The sequence below is a fragment of the Myxine glutinosa genome, chromosome 9 (genome assembly GCF_964187855.1).
Source record: "Myxine glutinosa chromosome 9, kmMyxGlut1.1, whole genome shotgun sequence".
NCBI lineage: Eukaryota > Metazoa > Chordata > Myxini > Myxiniformes > Myxinidae > Myxine > Myxine glutinosa.
Window position 1 is genome coordinate 118991244 of NC_136269.1, and position 17963 is coordinate 119009206.

At 43.3% G+C, this 17963-nt stretch overlaps 1 protein-coding gene across 1 annotated transcript in view; it reads left to right on the forward strand.

The window, feature by feature from the left end:
* The window catches only part of POLR1B (RNA polymerase I subunit B), a 100654-nt gene extending 91310 nt beyond the window's left edge, over positions 1-9344 (forward strand). The window contains exons 16-17 of the mRNA XM_068128407.2: positions 5818-5999; positions 7656-9344. Of these exons, the coding sequence (XP_067984508.2) occupies positions 5818-5999; positions 7656-8036 (563 nt within the window). The 3' untranslated portion in view covers positions 8037-9344. The remainder of the gene's footprint in view (positions 1-5817; positions 6000-7655) is intronic.
* The last annotated feature ends 8619 nt before the right edge of the window (positions 9345-17963 follow it).

Consider the following 17963-nt stretch of genomic DNA (forward strand, 5'->3'; position numbering starts at 1 on the left):
CGAGTTTTGTCGTAACTCTTCCACCGAGTTTTGTCATAACTCTTCCACCGAGTTTTGTCATAACTCTTCCACCGAGTTTTGTTATAACTTGTCCATAACTTTTTGAAATGACATGCTATATATCGTTTTTGGTTCCATCTTTCAATCGTGAAGAATCATTTATTTTTAAATTATTGGGTCCAGATCTGGATCAACACCAAAATCTAATCAATTCACCCGAGACGCACACCCAACCTATTCACCAAGTTTCGTCCAAATCCGTTCATAACTTTTTGAGATATCGTGCTATATATCGGTTTAAGCCAAAGCTTATAAACAGAAAAATGTTATGCTCCTGAACAGGTGTTCAACGCTGATGAAACGGGGCTTTTCTACAAGGAAAAGGATAACAGGATGTACATCTCAAAGGAGCAGAAGGCGGGTTTACACAGCCTGTTCAAGTCTTTCAAGGATCGTCTTGCACTTCTTTTTGTGGAAATGCATCCGTATTCTATTGAGATGCAGATGAAGGCCTTGCACGTTGTTCGACAGCCTCCCACCCAACAAACTTAACCCCCCAGCCTACAAATCTATCTACAGTCACGTGAAAAAGTAAGTACACCCCATGTAAAGTTTTGACTTTTTCAACATATTTCAACGTACAGCTATTTGATCTTCATTTCAACAATATTGATAGATAAAGGTGATATAATATAACAAATATCATGAAACATTTACATTTTGTAGTCCATTGTATAATTTAAATAAACATAAATGTAAATTTCGCATGTGGAAAAAGTAAGTACACCCTTGGCTCTAGCAGGTGGTATTGCCCCCTTTGGCAGAAACAACCTCAAGTAGGCGTTTCTTACAACTGTCTACCAGTCTCTGACATCGACTGGGAGAAATTTTTGCCCACTCCTCCATGCAGAATTCTTTCAGCTGTGCGATGTTTGAGGGGTTTCTTGCATGCACAGCTCGTTTCAAATCTCCCCACAACATCTCGATGGGATTTAGATCCGGGCTTTTACTTGGCCATTCCAGAACCCTCCATTGATTTCTTTTCAGCCATTCCTTGGTGGATTTACTGGTATGTTTAGGGTCATTGTCATGTTGCAAGGTCCACCTTCGGTTGAGCTTCAACTTTCCGACAGATGGCCTCACATTATCCTCAAGCACCCTCTGGTACAATGAAGAATTCATAGTGGATTCTATGATGGTGAGCTGCCCAGGCCCTGATGCAGCAAAGCTGCCCCAAACCATAATATTGCCACCACCATGCTTTACAGTTGGTATCAGGTTCTTGTGGTCAAATGCTGTCTTTGGTTTTCGCCAAACATGTCTTCTGGTACTGTGGCCAAATAGCTCTACCTTTGACTCATCTGTCCAGACCACATTGGTCCAGAAGTGCTGGTCTTTGCCTTGGTGTTCATTGGCAAACTTTAGTCTTGCCCTGATGTTCTTTCTGGACAGCAAAGGTTTCCTCCTGGCACACCTCCCATGTAGATCAAATTTGTGCAGCCTCTTTCTAATGGTAGACTCGTGCACTTTGACATCAACAGTGGCAAGAGCTACCTGTAGGTCCCGTGATGACATTCTGGGGTTCCTAGAGACTTCTTTCAGCATCTTGCGGTCTGCTCTCGGGCTGAACTTGCTGGGGCGGCCTGGCCTGAACAAGTTGGCAGTTGTTTGCAATCTTCTCCACTTGTAGATGATCTTCTGGACAGTCGAATGATTGATTTCAAATTGTTTGGAGATCTTTTTAAATCCCTTCCCAGACTCGTAGCCATCTATAACCTTCTTTCTGAAGGCCTCAGAGAGCTCTTTTGATCTAGGCATGATGATGCCGCACACTTCAACAACAAAGAGCAAACCAAACGAAATGTCTGAGGTTTAAATAAGACAGGATCCTCCAAGATCCTCTCTATTGATGTTCTAATCATTTGCACCTGAGCTGGTGCACCTGATTCTAATTTTAGGTATTTGAAGTAGTGATAAATGTAGGGGTGTACTTACTTTTTCCACATGCGAAATTTGCATTTATGTTTATTTAAATTATACAATGGACCACAAAATGTAAATGTTTCATGATATTTGTTATATTATATCACCTTTATCTCTCAATATTGTTGAAATGAAGATCAAATGGCTTTATGTTGAAAAAGTCAAAACTTTACATGGGGTGTACTTACTTTTTCACGTGACTGTATATACAATATGTACCCCTTTAGTTCAGTATTCGCTCTGATGGAATATATTAACGAAGAACATACAAAATATTTGTCCGTATGTTGCGTTCCGCGGTCACGTTACCCTATCCCCATTGATCTCATAAGGTCTTAAGCTTGAACAACATATTTTTGTCCAACGCGCCGTTTTCCAGGAACCCACCCCCCCACGTTGGACAATGGTTTACTGTACTGTAATTATTCTCACCCAAATCGTTGAACTCATGAATATAATAATTCCAGTAATCTCTGTATGTCTGTATGTCTGTGTGTCTGTGACCGCTGTTTCTCGACAACCACGGGTCCGATATACTTGAAACTTGCCAGGTATATTGCTGGGGACCCGAGGATGTGCCTTTTCAAGGTTTCATATTAATCGGACAAGTAGTTACCGAGCTATGTCCAAAAAACGATTCAACCAATCAGAGAGCAGCGAGTTATCACGTGTGCCGAACGTGGCGAACAGACTCTGCCTCGGACGGCACATTTGAGAGCGTATTCATTTATTTCACATTGGCAAACTATGTTGCCGCTATGTTGGCGTTAAACTATGTTTTAAAACTAATTTGCGATTCTTTCGCTTTCCTGTGCGTTTGTGCACGCTATGGCGATTTCTTTACCAAACTCCGCAAGCCGTTCACTTTGGACCAAACCATTTCATGTAAATAGAGGGGGGGGATTGTCACCGTACTCGCAAGCCGTTCGCTTTGGACCAAACCATTTCATGTAAATAGAGGGGGGGGGGATTGTCACCGTACTCGCAAGCCGTTCGCTTTGGACCAAACCATTTCATGTAAATAGAGGGGGGGGGGGGGGGGGATTGTCACCGTACTCGCAAGCCGTTCGCTTTGGCTTTGCGAATGGACCAAACCATTTCATGTAAATAGAGGGGGGGGATATAATTTTAGATATATATATAGTACGGGCACGCCCTAGTGAATATAAAGCAGCACGACTCAACTCTGTTGAGAGAAGGTATGACCAATGAATACCGAAACAGGGTTCTAGTATCTGCACTATGCCAACTGCCTGAAGAGGGTGGCACGATTATGGAATCTTTATGTAGAAAATCAAAATATAAAAGTGAATCTCAAAAACTGTGAGAACCAAGGAGCAGAAAGTGGAAAGGCTTGAATAACTGGAGGTTTTTGCCAAAAACGACAAAGGATCAAAGTCAGACGTTGCAGTCCCATAGTGGCTTTTGTCAGGTTCTGGATTCCCACACTCTCATCGGTCACATGCACTCAGTTTCCACTCTGATGGGGGGAGTGGCTGGCAGTATAAATGCTTCGAAAGCATATGTAGACTGAATGATGGCACGAGTAGCAGTTTTTAGAGTTAGACACAGCGATTGAACCACCTTTCGAGGACATTTTTCCCCGCAATGCAGGGATTGGCCTTTTTGGGGCACCATGGTCCCCTTTTGAAGCAATGTTTTACGGCCGGACGCCCTTCCTGCCACCAACCCTGTTAGTCGCCTCTTGCGACACAGGGAATTACCAGTGACCTGGTACTCAATTTGCCGGCCTCAGAAGGATGACAGGCTGTCAACACCCTGGTGTTAATTCAGCGATCGACTGGGATTCGAACCCAGGATCCTAGGATCCCAAGCCGGCACCCTAACCGCTAAGCCAACACCAGGCTTATAGACACAGCGATTGGCACTGGGCAATTCTTTGTCTATCACAGACTGTAGCTAATCCCATAAGTTCCATTTTAACTAATGTATAATATATTATTAGGTATTGTATTTTGCTGTTGTGATTATCTGTCTTTCAAGGACATACATTCATATGTGTATATAGGTATGCGTGTGTGTACATATATCCATACGTATTGGACAAATAAATGGAAACGTCTACAGAATGTCACGTAATGGGGTGTTGGACCACCATGGGCATCCGGGATGGCAAGGATATGACGTAGCATGGAGTCAACATAGGCCAGGAACTGTTCTGCAGGAATGTGGCACCATTCTTCCACAAGGAAGTCCTCCAATTCAGTCTGGCCAAGATAAAGAGATGGGCAATTTATACAACAAATTAAGGTTTTGCTACGTAATTTTGGTTTAAGCTCAAGTTGTCAAGGCTGAATATAGTGTGATAATACAGAAGGGTCGCCCATTGGCCATCATCAACAAACAACTACTTAGGGCAACAATTGCAGGATCACACAAAACTGTGCTAATTCCCGGAATTGCAACCCAGCCCACTGATGAGTCCTTCCCATTTGTTTGGCAATGACGCTCATTCCCAGTAGAGCTCACATTTGGCACAACTTTAAATAAATAAATAAGGCTCAAGATCAAACTCTGCAAAGAGTTGGAGTGTACCTGCGTGATCCAGTTTTCATACAAGGCCAACCACATGTTAATTTCTGCATTTGCCATCCACAAAATATTCGGTTCACAGAAGTAGCAGATTCATTCAACAAAACCAAAAATCTATTTAAGAGAAGTGCTTAAAATTTTTCGTTGAAAGAATTTCCTTTTTGCCATTAAAATCCTGAAAATATTTTTGGAATCCAGATCCAGGAATCCAGGGAATTGGAATCCAGGGTGCCAATGGAACCCTACACTTTTTGAATGATGCTGGGATGTTTGTTGATAGACGGATCCTCAGAATGAACATCCACCTGATGGCAGCACATATGCCTCACATGCAAAACACCATGGTGGCTGCCATTTATAGCCGAGTTGAGATTCGAACCCAGGCTTGACAGGTCAAAGACTAGTGTGCTTCCTCTAATCCAAGGGTTCTTAACCTGTGGTCCATGGACCCCTTTGGGGTCCGTGGATGCGCTTCAGGGGGTCCGTGAACCAGGCGCATGAAAATTATTTAAAATTTATTTTCGCTAGCTTTTTATTAAAAAATAACGTTTTATTTTTTGTCTATGTACAGGATGTTATGTACTTATTCTTGCTTACTGAAGACTAGTAGATATTGTAAGGTAGGTTGAAATGGGATGATACTAAGTGTACAGTCAGGTAACATGCAGTCATCATCGTCGTCAAGTTATGACTTCCAGAATAGTTCCCGTCGATATAAATTGAAGAAAATGTACCGTGCCCCAGATTTTAGCGCTGGCCGCTCGACCTCGTGTTTACAGTTTGGTATCGTCGTTTGCACGACCGCCATCCAGTGCCACTCCAAAATTAAGTGCTTATTTCTCACTTTCCACGGCTTGTCACGACTCAGGAATCTTCTCATATACGAGTGAGGTTTAAAACTTTATAGTATCTTCAGATCCATGTTTTCTTTTTCCTATACAGTATAATTATACTGTATATAATCAATTACCCATCAATATATGTATATGTATGTATGCAATATATGTATTTAATATATGTATGCAAAATTTTGTGTTTATGTGCTGATGTGCATTTTTCTGGGGAGGGGTCCGTAACTTTCACCAGATTCTCAAAGGGGTCCATGACTCAAAAAAGATGAAGAACCCCTGCTCTAATCTATTCCTGCCAGTCTTTTCCAGTCGGATTACTCTTTTTCTTCCTTGAGCGTCATTGGTAAACGAGCTGGCTGTTTGCTTACTATCCGTTACCAACGTGGCAATTCTCGCATTTTTTACATTGTGTTGTTCGACGTTTGTCCAGACGGTGAGCCTCGGCCCTCGGCCATCGAGTACTTTGGAGAGCTTATGCGTGCAGCAGGATATAACCACCTGGGAACAGAGCGCATGTATAGTGGCCTGAGCGGGCTTGAATTGGAGGCTGACATTTTCTTTGGGATCGTCTATTATCAACGCTTGCGCCACATGGTGTCTGACAAGTTTCAGGTGGGTTGGATGCTTTAAAACATTCTTTAAGAGATCCAGAGAATGTATGTGTATTAAAATGAATGTACAATTGACAACATGGTGTCTGTTCATTAATTATTTTCTTCAAATTTTTTTTTGTGCCTTTTAACAAAAAATATGAATGAATGATCGTTTTAAAGCCATTTTCCCCGCTAGAGCGGGGGTTGCCTTGCGGGCCCCATGACAATCATGGTTCCCTGTTTGAGGCAATGTTTCTATGGCCAGATGCCCTTCCTGACGCCAACCCTTGGTCGCCTCTTCGATGCGCAGGGATACAGTGTACCTATTCTAAATCGGGGTACACACCGTGATCATTCATCCCAGCAAGCTGGTACTCAATTTGCCGACCTCGGAAGGATGACAGGCTGTCAACCCCCCTGGTGTTAATTCAGCGATCGACCGGGATTCGAACCCAGGATCCTAGGATCCCAAGCCGACACCCTAACCGCAAAGCCAACACCAGACTTTTTGTGCCTTTTAACAATGAATCAATTTTTTTTTTTTATCGTTTAAATTTACTAGTACACCCGCTAACTACAGGAGGGGCAGAAAGGGTCATTCCTCTTTGGGATACATAGATTACAGTCGATCTATGGTCGGATCTCAAGAACATTGGGTGTGTGTTCATTTACCAAGGTTCTTGTGGAGAGATCGCCAAGTGGTTTAAGCATTCGAGCAAGCACTCCATTCAAAACCGTTAAGGAATGACTGGCTTGGCAAGCGCTAGCTAGCGGCTTGGTAAATGAGCACACCCCGGGCTTCCTCTCTTTCAGTTTCGTGTTGAACAAAAGGAGCGAGTTTCAAAAGTTCACTACGAAACACACCACGTTAGTGCCAGAAAGGGCCTTGTTATTAACCCAACATTTGTGGTTTATATAGAGTACAGTAGATCTTCGCTCAGTTCTGTAAGTAAAACTTACCTCACGCATGTCGGGCGGGATTTCTCCAAATTTCTTCATTTGACGTTATAAACAGCATTAGCGACTGTTTAAAAAGCTAATCAGATGTGTTTGTGGTTCATAATATTCATTACTGTTCATTAATGTTCATTTCTGGTAGAGGCCGTTGCTCCCACGAAAACGCCATGATAAGCTATTTATATACGTTGACTCGCCGGAAAAACCCCTTGGGGAGGTGGGATATTATTGGTATTAATATTGTTTTGTAATAACATTAATATTACGCTATTGTCGTTAGTTTTGTTATTCGAAGCGGCCGTGAAAAAAACGCCACGATAAAGCGAATTTAACATTGATATCCACCTCAACACGCAACCCATTGACGGATGGATCACGGCAGGGAGAAATCTGCTCGGGGGAGAAAACCCCCTTGGAGAGGGGGGAAAATGAATGCGCTGCAACCTTCATTATGTAACCCTTGGTCATCCTTTCAAGTTTGGTTGAGATTGGATAAGTAAGGATGGGATGTATTGGCATCAAAAATTCATCAGACAGACAGGCAGAAATGGCGTATTTTAGTATGATGACCCAAATAATGTTGCTAACTTTGTGGGGAGGCATCCCTTTGTTGAATCGAAATCCATTTTTATGCCTTCTCTCGGAGAAATGTTGTGCGAGCTAGGCCTTTTTAGTCATTTACATTTATCAGGTAGTTTTCTCTTCCTCTCGGCATCAGGTGCGAACAACGGGTGCACGTGATCGTGTGACCTGCCAGCCAGTGGGAGGACGTCAATTGCAGGGTGGCGTTCGCTTTGGTGAAATGGAACGTGACGCTCTACTGGCGCACGGCACCTCGTTTCTTCTTCACGACCGCCTGCTCGCCTGCTCCGATCGCTCGCTGGCGCACGTCTGCACGCGCTGCTGCTCGTTGCTCTCTCCGTGCCTAGAAGCACCGCCCCCGGAATGGGCGCAAACGCGCCTCGGCCGCCGGACGTGGATCTGCAAAATGTGCCACCAGGGAGATGCCGTAGAGCTGATCACGATCCCGTTCGTTTTCCGATACTTCATCGCCGAGATGGCTGCCATCAATGTGCGGGTGAACCTAAACGTAGCGTAAAGAACACTGTGAGAACCAACACCTTCCATTGAAGACTCACGGTGAACATTTTGCTTGGCTGCTGGAGTCAAAATGGCCGATGTTATCCATAAGGAATTGCACCGCCCAGCAGAGTTCCAGCCTATGAATGTACTCGTCTCGTTTGAGTACAAAATTGGATGTTTTGTCCCGATTAATTGCTGGATAGAATAATTTACAATAAGCGACCTTAAACATATATTTTCTTGTTCTGATAAGTCTGGGCAGAATATTAATATATGAACTACACTTCCTTTTCTACTTGTCCTCGATCCCATCAGAGTTATTTGTTTTATACAGATTTTCATCGCTTTTTTTTTTTTTTTTAAACCTCATTTTGGTGGACCTACTTTTTCGGCTATTATGAAGGGTTTAAATTGCAGGTTTGCCTGGATTTCCTCGATTTGTGCCATACAGCACAAAGTTTGCAAAATCCGAGGTTATTGAAGGGAGTAATGAACTGTTCCACTGTGTAAATGGAAGCGAGGCTTAACAATTGTATTATGCTCGTGATGATGATCCACAAATTGGGTGTCAAGTGTGGGGTTGTATTACCACCCCAGTACCCCATGTCCCTGTTTTCCCAGGGTGAACGGTTTCATTTTGATCAGTTGTCGTCATGGGGGGGGGGGTGAGGGGGGGGGTGAGGGGGGGGGTGGGAGACGGGGTGGGAGACGAGGTGTACAGTCAAGAAATTGTTGTTAGAAATAAATTCGTTAACATATAGTTATTGGATTCAAAAAGTATGGAAATTCAAATTGTTTAAATCAAGATGTGAGTAATATTCAAGAACCTTATATTGTTTATTTGGCACATACCTCAAGTGACCTCCATGTTTGAATTGCTTGATGAGAACAGAAGGAAATGTAGACTGTTCATGGTGTATGAGGCGAGTGTCTCCATAATTTAAGCTTCTTGGATTTGCTCAGGAACCATAATATGTGCATAAGGTGAAAAATCTTGCCTTCCGCGTCGCTACAAGTTGATGCCTTTTTCTTTTTTTTTTGGTATACCTTATTTTTCGGCGTATTAGTCGATTACATTTTGCCTGGAAGTCCGGGCCTCGAGTTCTTTTCACGTGCGTGCCACCAATTTTGCACACACATGTATACGATGCTTTATTTGTATATCCTAATTTTCCGCCCTCTCCATCCGCAACACATTTTCTCATGTCTAATACTTTTCTTTATTTCTCAATTTTAAAGCGTCGTGCTTGGCACCGAGCATTGTTTTATTTATTGCTGTTGTGCTTGGCACACCGACCAATCATTAAACTTTTTGGCATGCCAAGTTTTGGAGCTCGTCCAATCATCATCCTGCAAGCTATCATTCTCGAAAAAGAAAGCAACCACAAATCTGAAAATGCTCTTATTTAAGAATACTTTGCATGTTTGCGGTCGAAGCCAATCTGTGTGCCAAAGCTTTTGTGGCGCTTTGCTTCAAGGGACATGCACCGGAGCTGGTGTTTAGAAAGTGTTGAACTTCTTGTGCTTGGAAAGATAAGGGAACACGAGATGTTTTAAAAGACATCGTTTGGCCTTGTCAAAAGATAGTTCTCAACCGGTTAAAGAATCAAAACAACAAAAAAATTCATTGATGGTTAAACAAAATGGTGCGGTTGTTTTGATGTGGAGTGATTTAAATCTTGTTTTAGACAGGAAGACCACATACAAGATAAGGTTGTGTACCTACCTTGAGGAGTTCAAGGGAGGTGAACCTTCAGCTGAACTTCTTTTCATGACTTTTTGAATACTTTGAGATGCTTACTTAAAGTTTCCGAAGGAATGAAAATATCGTTCAAACAAATGGGTATTTTCGTTGTATTCAAAATTAAGAAGATCTCGGTTGTTTTCCTCTCCTCACTTTGACATCTCCTTTACAAGAAGAAATCATTTTAACTTTATTTTTAACCTCTTTTTATTATTTTATTTATTTATTTATTTATTCTTTACAGATTTGAAGGTTCGGGAAAAGTGATATAATTTCCCCGCAACGCAATATCGTGATGTCACTTGTCTCTCCGCAGTCAGCGTGGCAATTTAAAGGAAAAATCTCCCCTCTTGTCCCACCCCCCTCGCTCCCCCATTCCCTTCCTAGCCATTTAATGCAAACCCACAGGGTTTGTCCATGCTCCATCCTCTAGTCTAGATGCTGAGTGTCAAGCGAGGAAGCAGCATAGACCTACAAAACTCGAGTGGACACTCAAACCACCCTCTTAACCTGCTCTATATGAAATGCCACGAGGTCTGGTTATGTTTAGCTATGTTTTTTTGGACCATCACTTACCATTGCTAATGTGTGGGGTCGATGCTGTTGGTGAATGTCCATCTCTTCCAGTCCCTTGTTTCTTGGAGCATGCTGTGAACCAAACGATATCAAGATGTTCAATAATTCACTTTTTTTTTTCGATCTTCTACCTTCATCCTTACCAGTGGAGCACAAATCCCGTTGTCTTCGTCGTCACTACAAGTTGTTGACTACTTTTTGGTATACCTTCTGTTTTGATATTCTCGCTATCTATTTATTGGCTTGTTGGCAGTCTCCTTGGAATGCACATTTCTGGTACTACCTTATGTTCCATCACTTTGCTCTTTGTCCCATTTTCACAGCCATTCGGCAGCATTCACCACGTTTCAATTGTTGTTATCGGTAAGTAGGTGCCTCACCTTCATGAACACTCTTTGCCACTGCTATCCTTGCCTTTATTATTGTCACGGTAAATATATAAAGAAAGGTCAAAGAGAAAGCTATCTTGTATGAAGGTTCAAATGTGCAAAAGTTAAAGCCAATGTAACGATGGTATCGATCTGAAGATGGTAATTCATTTTGTGTATCAAAAATCCGTTTCATATTCGTAGTTTTAAAGGTAATGGGTGACGTTACAAAGTTTTTATTCTCGGTCTACATTGGGCGTGGCAAGGTAGGCACTGGCATCAAATGCAGATTTGTCTCAGAGCATGATTAGGTCGATCTCCACAATTCCAAGCTGGCCTCCAAAGCCAGTCGCCGACTGGGCATCCTCCGTCGTGCGAAGTCCTTCCTCGGCACATCTGACCTCCTCACCACATACAAGGCTTTCATCCGCAGCTCAATGGAATACTGTTCTTCCCTCTGGGCTGATGCTCCTGCCTCACACCTAGCTCAGCTTCACGCTGTTAAAACCAAAGCTTTCAGAATCGTTGGAATCTCCTGCGATGAAGCTGATTCTGAGGGCCTTTCTCTCTCTCTCAAGACAGGCAGATTGGTGGTCTTTCTGTCTTCTACTGACTCCTCTCCGGCCTAGCCCCCCCAGCTCTGTCTGTGCTCTGTTCCCCAAATACTCAATGGTTACTTCGCACAAGATCTGCCTGCATCCCTCTTCTGGTGAATTTGCCAAAATCGAGACTCTCTGCTCACCTTCACTCTTTCATTTCTCTTTTCTCCCGCCTCTGGAACAAACTCCGTCACTCTCTTCAATCCCACTCCTCCCTCCAGGTCTTTAAAACAGCTGTTCACCACCATCTGTTATCTTCCCCCTTCCAAAACTTGATCTTTTCTACCCCCGTTAATTCACCCCAGATCCACTTTTGTGAAATACCGACTTCTTTCCTGGAAGTCCTAGCAGTGTCCATTTGTTTTATACCTCTCCCCCACCCACCCCCCCCCCCCCCCCCTTCCCATGCCGCCTCCCTCCAAGCCCTCTCCCTCCCACAGATCTCCCGATGTCCCTGCTCTCAAATGTTGTACTTGTGTGCTTCCCTCTCCCCATCTTGTCTCCCGCTCCCTTTATTATGTTTTATGTGTCCGTTTATGTTTTTTGTGATTAATGTTAGTTCTTACACAAGCCTCGATCTTGTATACAAAAAAAATAATCTGTTGGTTGCATCATTATTGAGAAATGGCCCTGTGAGTCTCCTATGCATTAGGGGAGGGTTTTGGAATTTGGTCTGGGTACTCGTTCGAGAGAAACCTTTGGCTATTTGATGTCCACCTGCAATTGCCAGCAGCTAGGATAGCCAGTTTGAAAAGCTCCTCGGTAGCTGGTGAAGTTATGCTACTGTTAAGGCGGTCGCCTCGGCCAATCGGCCCAGACGCACCCAGCCGGTTCAAGGGCCTCGTAGCACCTTTACTTAACTCAATTTGGTTCTATCAAGTGACACGCCAAATTCCTCCTCCCACCGAGACACACACAATGGTTACTTTGAGTGCTTTGTCGTGATCGATGGGGGAAGGGGGTTTTGATTAGTATGTTGATCGTTACACCAAATCTGTCCTTTATAGGAATTCCAAGCCTGTACGGCTTATCGATCATGGCATCACAGAAAAAGTCAAACGAGACCCAGTTAATCAATGTGTGTATTCAAGAAAGAAGAGAGGGTGAACGGGGAACACGCAAACATTTTCTATACAATTTATTCGCTGATGCAGAAATATGCACAAAGAGTTTCGTATGGACAGAAGAGCCTTAAGTAGACTTTTCCTTAACGAGCCCTCAAGCACACTGCAGTAGATGGACCATGAGAGGGACAAGACAGAAATACCAGCTACAGTCCACTTGGGTGTCGTGATGCTCTTTATAGAGTCAACAGCGCCACAGCTCAGTCTGGGTGGGGGTGAGGGTAAAGCGCACGGTGTACCGATGGGAGACCCCATTCTCATGCAGGTGAGAGGTGGAAAAAATATTCATGCGTGTCCCGCATCTCGGATCTCTATGCCGCATGTACTGGACTGGATTCTCACTGGACCTCAACGAGACCTAGACAACCGGACTTGAGTCCCCAACAACAAGTTTATAGTCGAGTCGGGAATCAAACCCTGCCAACACCACTCTAAAGCCATGTGCGCTACTTTCCTGCGAGCTCAGGACCGACTGAACTATTGGGGTGTAATTAAAGCCTTTGCATTCAATTTGATCTTCACTCGGGCATGATCAAATCAAGTACATTACTTTGTTTTCATGCAGTTGATGGGGGATGATCTGATGTACTCTCATACCTTCCCCAGATGATGGCGCCACCGTAATGTTTATTAACTGGATCCCCCACTACTGGTGCTCGTGGTGTAAATGGATAAAAGTTGTATTTAACAGAGTTTGTGAATAGTTTTTTTTTTTTGACAGTGTTGGATCCAGACCCATGATTTAGGGGAAAGGGGGGGGGGGGGCAAGGTACCAACTGCGTAGGGAATGCGTAATGAGAGCTGTCACATCATGGGACTTGGTGGCCTGCTGTATGAACCCTGGTGGGTTCCAGGGAGCGAAGCCACCAGAAGTTCTAGCGTTTAAGTAGTTATGATGTGTAAACTATACCAAAGCATACACCATCGGATAACCGACATCTTTACAGAACTTCAGGAATGACTGATGCAGTTATTACAAAGTATCTAAATTGGATGCATGGCCCAAAGGCATTCTACGGGCAGCTGGGTCCATTGAACCCGGGTCATGCATCCTGGGGCTAATGGTAGAAAATGTTTGGGGTATTCCAAACACTGGCGATGCATATTTCGGAAGATCCTTACACTTCCGTCAACGTGATCATGAGGGTCAATCTCAATGTTCATCAGAGCAATGTCTGTCAACCATTCACTCTTCATTGTTGACTGGAGGTAGGTTTTCAATTTCCTCATTGTGCTGAAGCGACACTCTGCTTTGCATGTTCTTACAGGAAGTATGAACAGTACCCTAAGTAGCACTGATAGGTTAGGAGCTGGAGGGTAATGGAGCTCCTTTAACTGCTCCTGCAGTCATTTGGTAGGTTTTCTTCCGGTACCATGTTGCTTGCTCATTTGGCTTCCCAGGCGAGCATTTCCTTTTGCAATTATTAATTTATTCTGAGGAATTTGCTGCCAAATTCTCTGGTTTGGTCTTTCCAAACCCCTATGTGCTTTACGTGGCTGCAGGTGTTGTGTGCACTCCAGAATACACCTCCAACTCTTGGAAGCAATTTTTAAGTTAATTCGGCACATGGATTAGAAACGGTAGGATAACTGCCGATAGATAGTACTGTTTCCCATCTTGGGCTGGCCAGTTGGGCCTGTTTTTCTGCCGTTCCTCTTGACTACATGGTCAAGGATGCTCATCCGTATCGCCAGAGCTGGCACGAACCCACTTTTGTCTCGCCTGGTAATGCCATGTCTCACGGTTACTGATTGGCATCCCGTCTCCTCTTGATGATCTGCTTCGCTTCAGTGATGACATGCTCAGCTTGATGACTGAACTCCATACACTACTCTTCTAGCACTACTGTTAGCTTGTGTAGTACCGTGACATCATGTTTGACAATTACCAATGGCAGAAGCCAGTCATAAGTGATTTGAGACAACAAGCCATGAACTTCTTTTTTGACTCTGGAATCACTTGATTTGTCATCAGCAAAGTGTTCACGGGTAGCTACTACGCTTGGGAACGTGCGTCTCAAGGATGTAAAGGCTCAATCTGTTGGATTCATTTGGAAAGGCAAATGCTAGTCAATTATTGGAATCTCCCATGATGAAGCTAACTCCGAGGGCCTTTCACTCACCGCAGGCAGGTTGGTGGTCTTTCTGTCTTCTACCGACTCCTCTCCGGCCTTGCTCCCCCAGCTCTGTATGTGCTCTGTCCCCCAAATATTCCTACCGGTCGCACAAGATCTGCCAGCAACCCTCTTATGGTTAAACTGCCAAAATCAAGACTCTCTGCTCACCTTCACTCCTTCATTCCTCTTTTCTTCCACCTCTGGAACAAACTCCCTCACTCTATTCAATCCCACTCCTCCCTCCAGGTCTTTAAAACAGCTGTTCACCACCATCTCTTATCTTCCCCCATTCAAAACCTTGATCTTTTCTACCCCCGTTAATTCACCCCAGATCCACTTTTTTGAAATACCAACTTCTTTCCTGGAAGTCCTGGCAGTGTCCACGTGTTTGTTTTTTACCTCAACCCTCCCATGCCTCCTCCTCCCAAGCCCTCTCCCTCCCACAGATCTCCCGATGTCCCTGCTCTCAAATGTTGTACTTGTGTGCTTCCCTCTCTCCATCTTGTCTCCTGCTCCCTTTATCTTATGTTTTATGTGCCAGTTTGTCTTTTTCTGATCAATGTTAGTTCTTACAGGAGCCTCAATCTTGTATACAAATAAAATAAAAACTGTCCAGGTTGCAACTCGTGTTTCTGCTTGAGGAAGGTGAGACACTTCGGCAAATATGAAAAGAACAGTGAAAATCTTTTGACGTCATCAAACATAGTTGAGATTTTGGCTTCATGATACCCGGTAACAACAGCCAGATTTAGCTGATTAAAAGCAATGAACTGTAGCTATATGTCTCCTATGGTTGCTGCTGCTATACTTATTCGGCTCAACGTATTACAACTCGGAACCGAAGACAGGACTAAGCCGGCACAACCGACTCGGAACTTGTTCAGCGGTGGCATGACCGGATGTGCCTTCTCTTGTGAAAGACATAAACGTTTCGCATGCCTCCACATCTTCAGATATCGATCTCAACTATGAGGGCAGTTGTTCACTTGTGCTCGAGTCCAGGGCCTCATCCATGATGGAGAAGAACTATGGCCTCCTTTGCCATTCTCATCTGGATTTGCTTCTGAAAATGTTCTACTGCTTCGTTCCGAATGGTCTTTGAAGTTATTGCCATTCTTGAGGAAGTTTTTATGAAATCTCCTGACTCCTGCTTGAATTGTACAAATTCGGAGAAGTTTTTATTGATTTTGTTTCTTTTTACACAGTTCAGGCTCATGGAAGAGCTAGAACACTGAACGGATCAGGATGCAACAGAACAAAGGAACAGTAGAGAAAAAGAGAGATTTATATAAATTATATATATATATATACACAAAGAATTAAGTTAAGCACCCCCCCCGTTTTTTTACAACCTCGCACATTACAAGTTTGTTGTCGTCAAAACAGTGTAATATACCCATGATATTGCTATATTTTCTGGAGAAGTGATATTATGGTCACATAAAAACATAACAATCATGCCGTTTTCAATATTTTATTCTGAATAATTTAAGGTGAAATTTTTTGGGAATTTTAGGCATATTTTCACCTCAATTTAAGTATGGAGCTATAGGTCCATCACGGACAGTGTGGATGACGTTTATGTTTTCTAACGTACAGTCATTGTTCTGAGAAGACCTCTAGCGATCTTTGCGTCAATAACGTGTGTAGGACCCACGTGATCGGATCACTGACTCAACCAATCACTTTTTTTCACTTTGATCACTCAATTTCATCAATGGATAATTGCTAATGTCATACCAATCATTATTTGATCTCACATACCTTAGAATATATGCCAATGTATACATATACACAAAGAATATATATTAGGGGGTGCTTACCTTAATTCGTTGTGTAGGGGTGCTTAACTTAATTCTTTGTGTATATATAGATATCCCAAGAGTGGAGCAACAAAATAGAGGGAGTCAAAGACAAATAAGGGGTGTGGGGACAAATGAGGGGGCAGGAAAGGACGCCTGGGGTGGACAAGATGGATACAGAAGCAAACATTCAGGAAGGTAAAAATGGAAATTTGGGGGGAGGTTAACGGGGATAGAAAAGATCGTGGTTTTAGATTGGGGACGATATGAGATGGTGATGAACAGCTGTCTTGAAGACCTGGAGGGAAGAATGAGATTGTTGGTTGAGGTTCCACAGGCAAGTTGGTTGGTTGAAGATGGTTCCATAGGCAAGAAAAAAAGAGAAAAACGAATGAGTGGAGGTGAGCAGTCTTCCTGGATTTAGGTAGTTCCACTAGAAGGGGGTAGATGGTGGACTGCGTGCACCCTGCGGAAACCTGGCAGGGAGAGAGAGGTCAGGTGGGACAAAACGTGCAGAGGGTACAAGACCAGAAAGGAGGCGGTAGAAGACAGAGAGACCACCGACTTGTATGCGATGGTGAAGTGATAGGCCCATAGACTCCACTTCATCATGGGAGATTCCAATAATCTTAAAGGCCTTGGTTTCAAGGGCGTCAAAGTTGAGCAAGGTGTGAGCCAGCGGAGCGAGCCCAGAGGGTAGAGCAGTACTCCATCAAGTGGTGGATAGGAGTTCAGGTGTGCCAGGGAAGGACTTTGTATGACGGAGGATGTCCAGTCAGTCAGTGGCTTTGGAGGCCAACATTGAGTTGTGGTTTGCCCAAGAAAGATCATGGCTGATAGTAAGACCCAGGAATTTGAATGACTGAACATCCTCAAGTGGATTGTTAAGAAAGGAGATGGGGAGGGGGAAGGGGTTGCCAGACAGTCTTTTTTGGGAGAGATAGTGAGTGTGAAATTTGTCAGGATTGAAAGATGTATTCCAAGTGTTTTTGTCATAACCATATTGTGATTTTGTGATACATGATACATATTTCATTGAAATTCCCTGGGTAATGCCGGTCACTTCAGCTGCTAGTATATATATATACACAAAGAATTAAGTTAAGCACCCCCCCCCCGTTTTTTTACAACCTCGCACATTACAAGTTTGTTGTCGTCAAAACAGTGTAATATACCCATGATATTGCTATATTTTCTGGAGAAGTGATATTATGGTCACATAAAAACATAACAATCATGCCGTTTTCAATATTTTATTCTGAATAATTTAAGGTGAAATTTTTTGGGAATTTTAGGCATATTTTCACCTCAATTTAAGTATGGAGCTATAGGTCCATCACGGACAGTGTGGATGACGTTTATGTTTTCTAACGTACAGTCATTGTTCTGAGAAGACCTCTAGCGATCTTTGCGTCAATAACGTGTGTAGGACCCACGTGATCGGATCACTGACTCAACCAATCACTTTTTTTCACTTTGATCACTCAATTTCATCAATGGATAATTGCTAATGTCATACCAATCATTATTTGATCTCACATACCTTAGAATATATGCCAATGTATACATATACACAAAGAATATATATTAGGGGGTGCTTACCTTAATTCGTT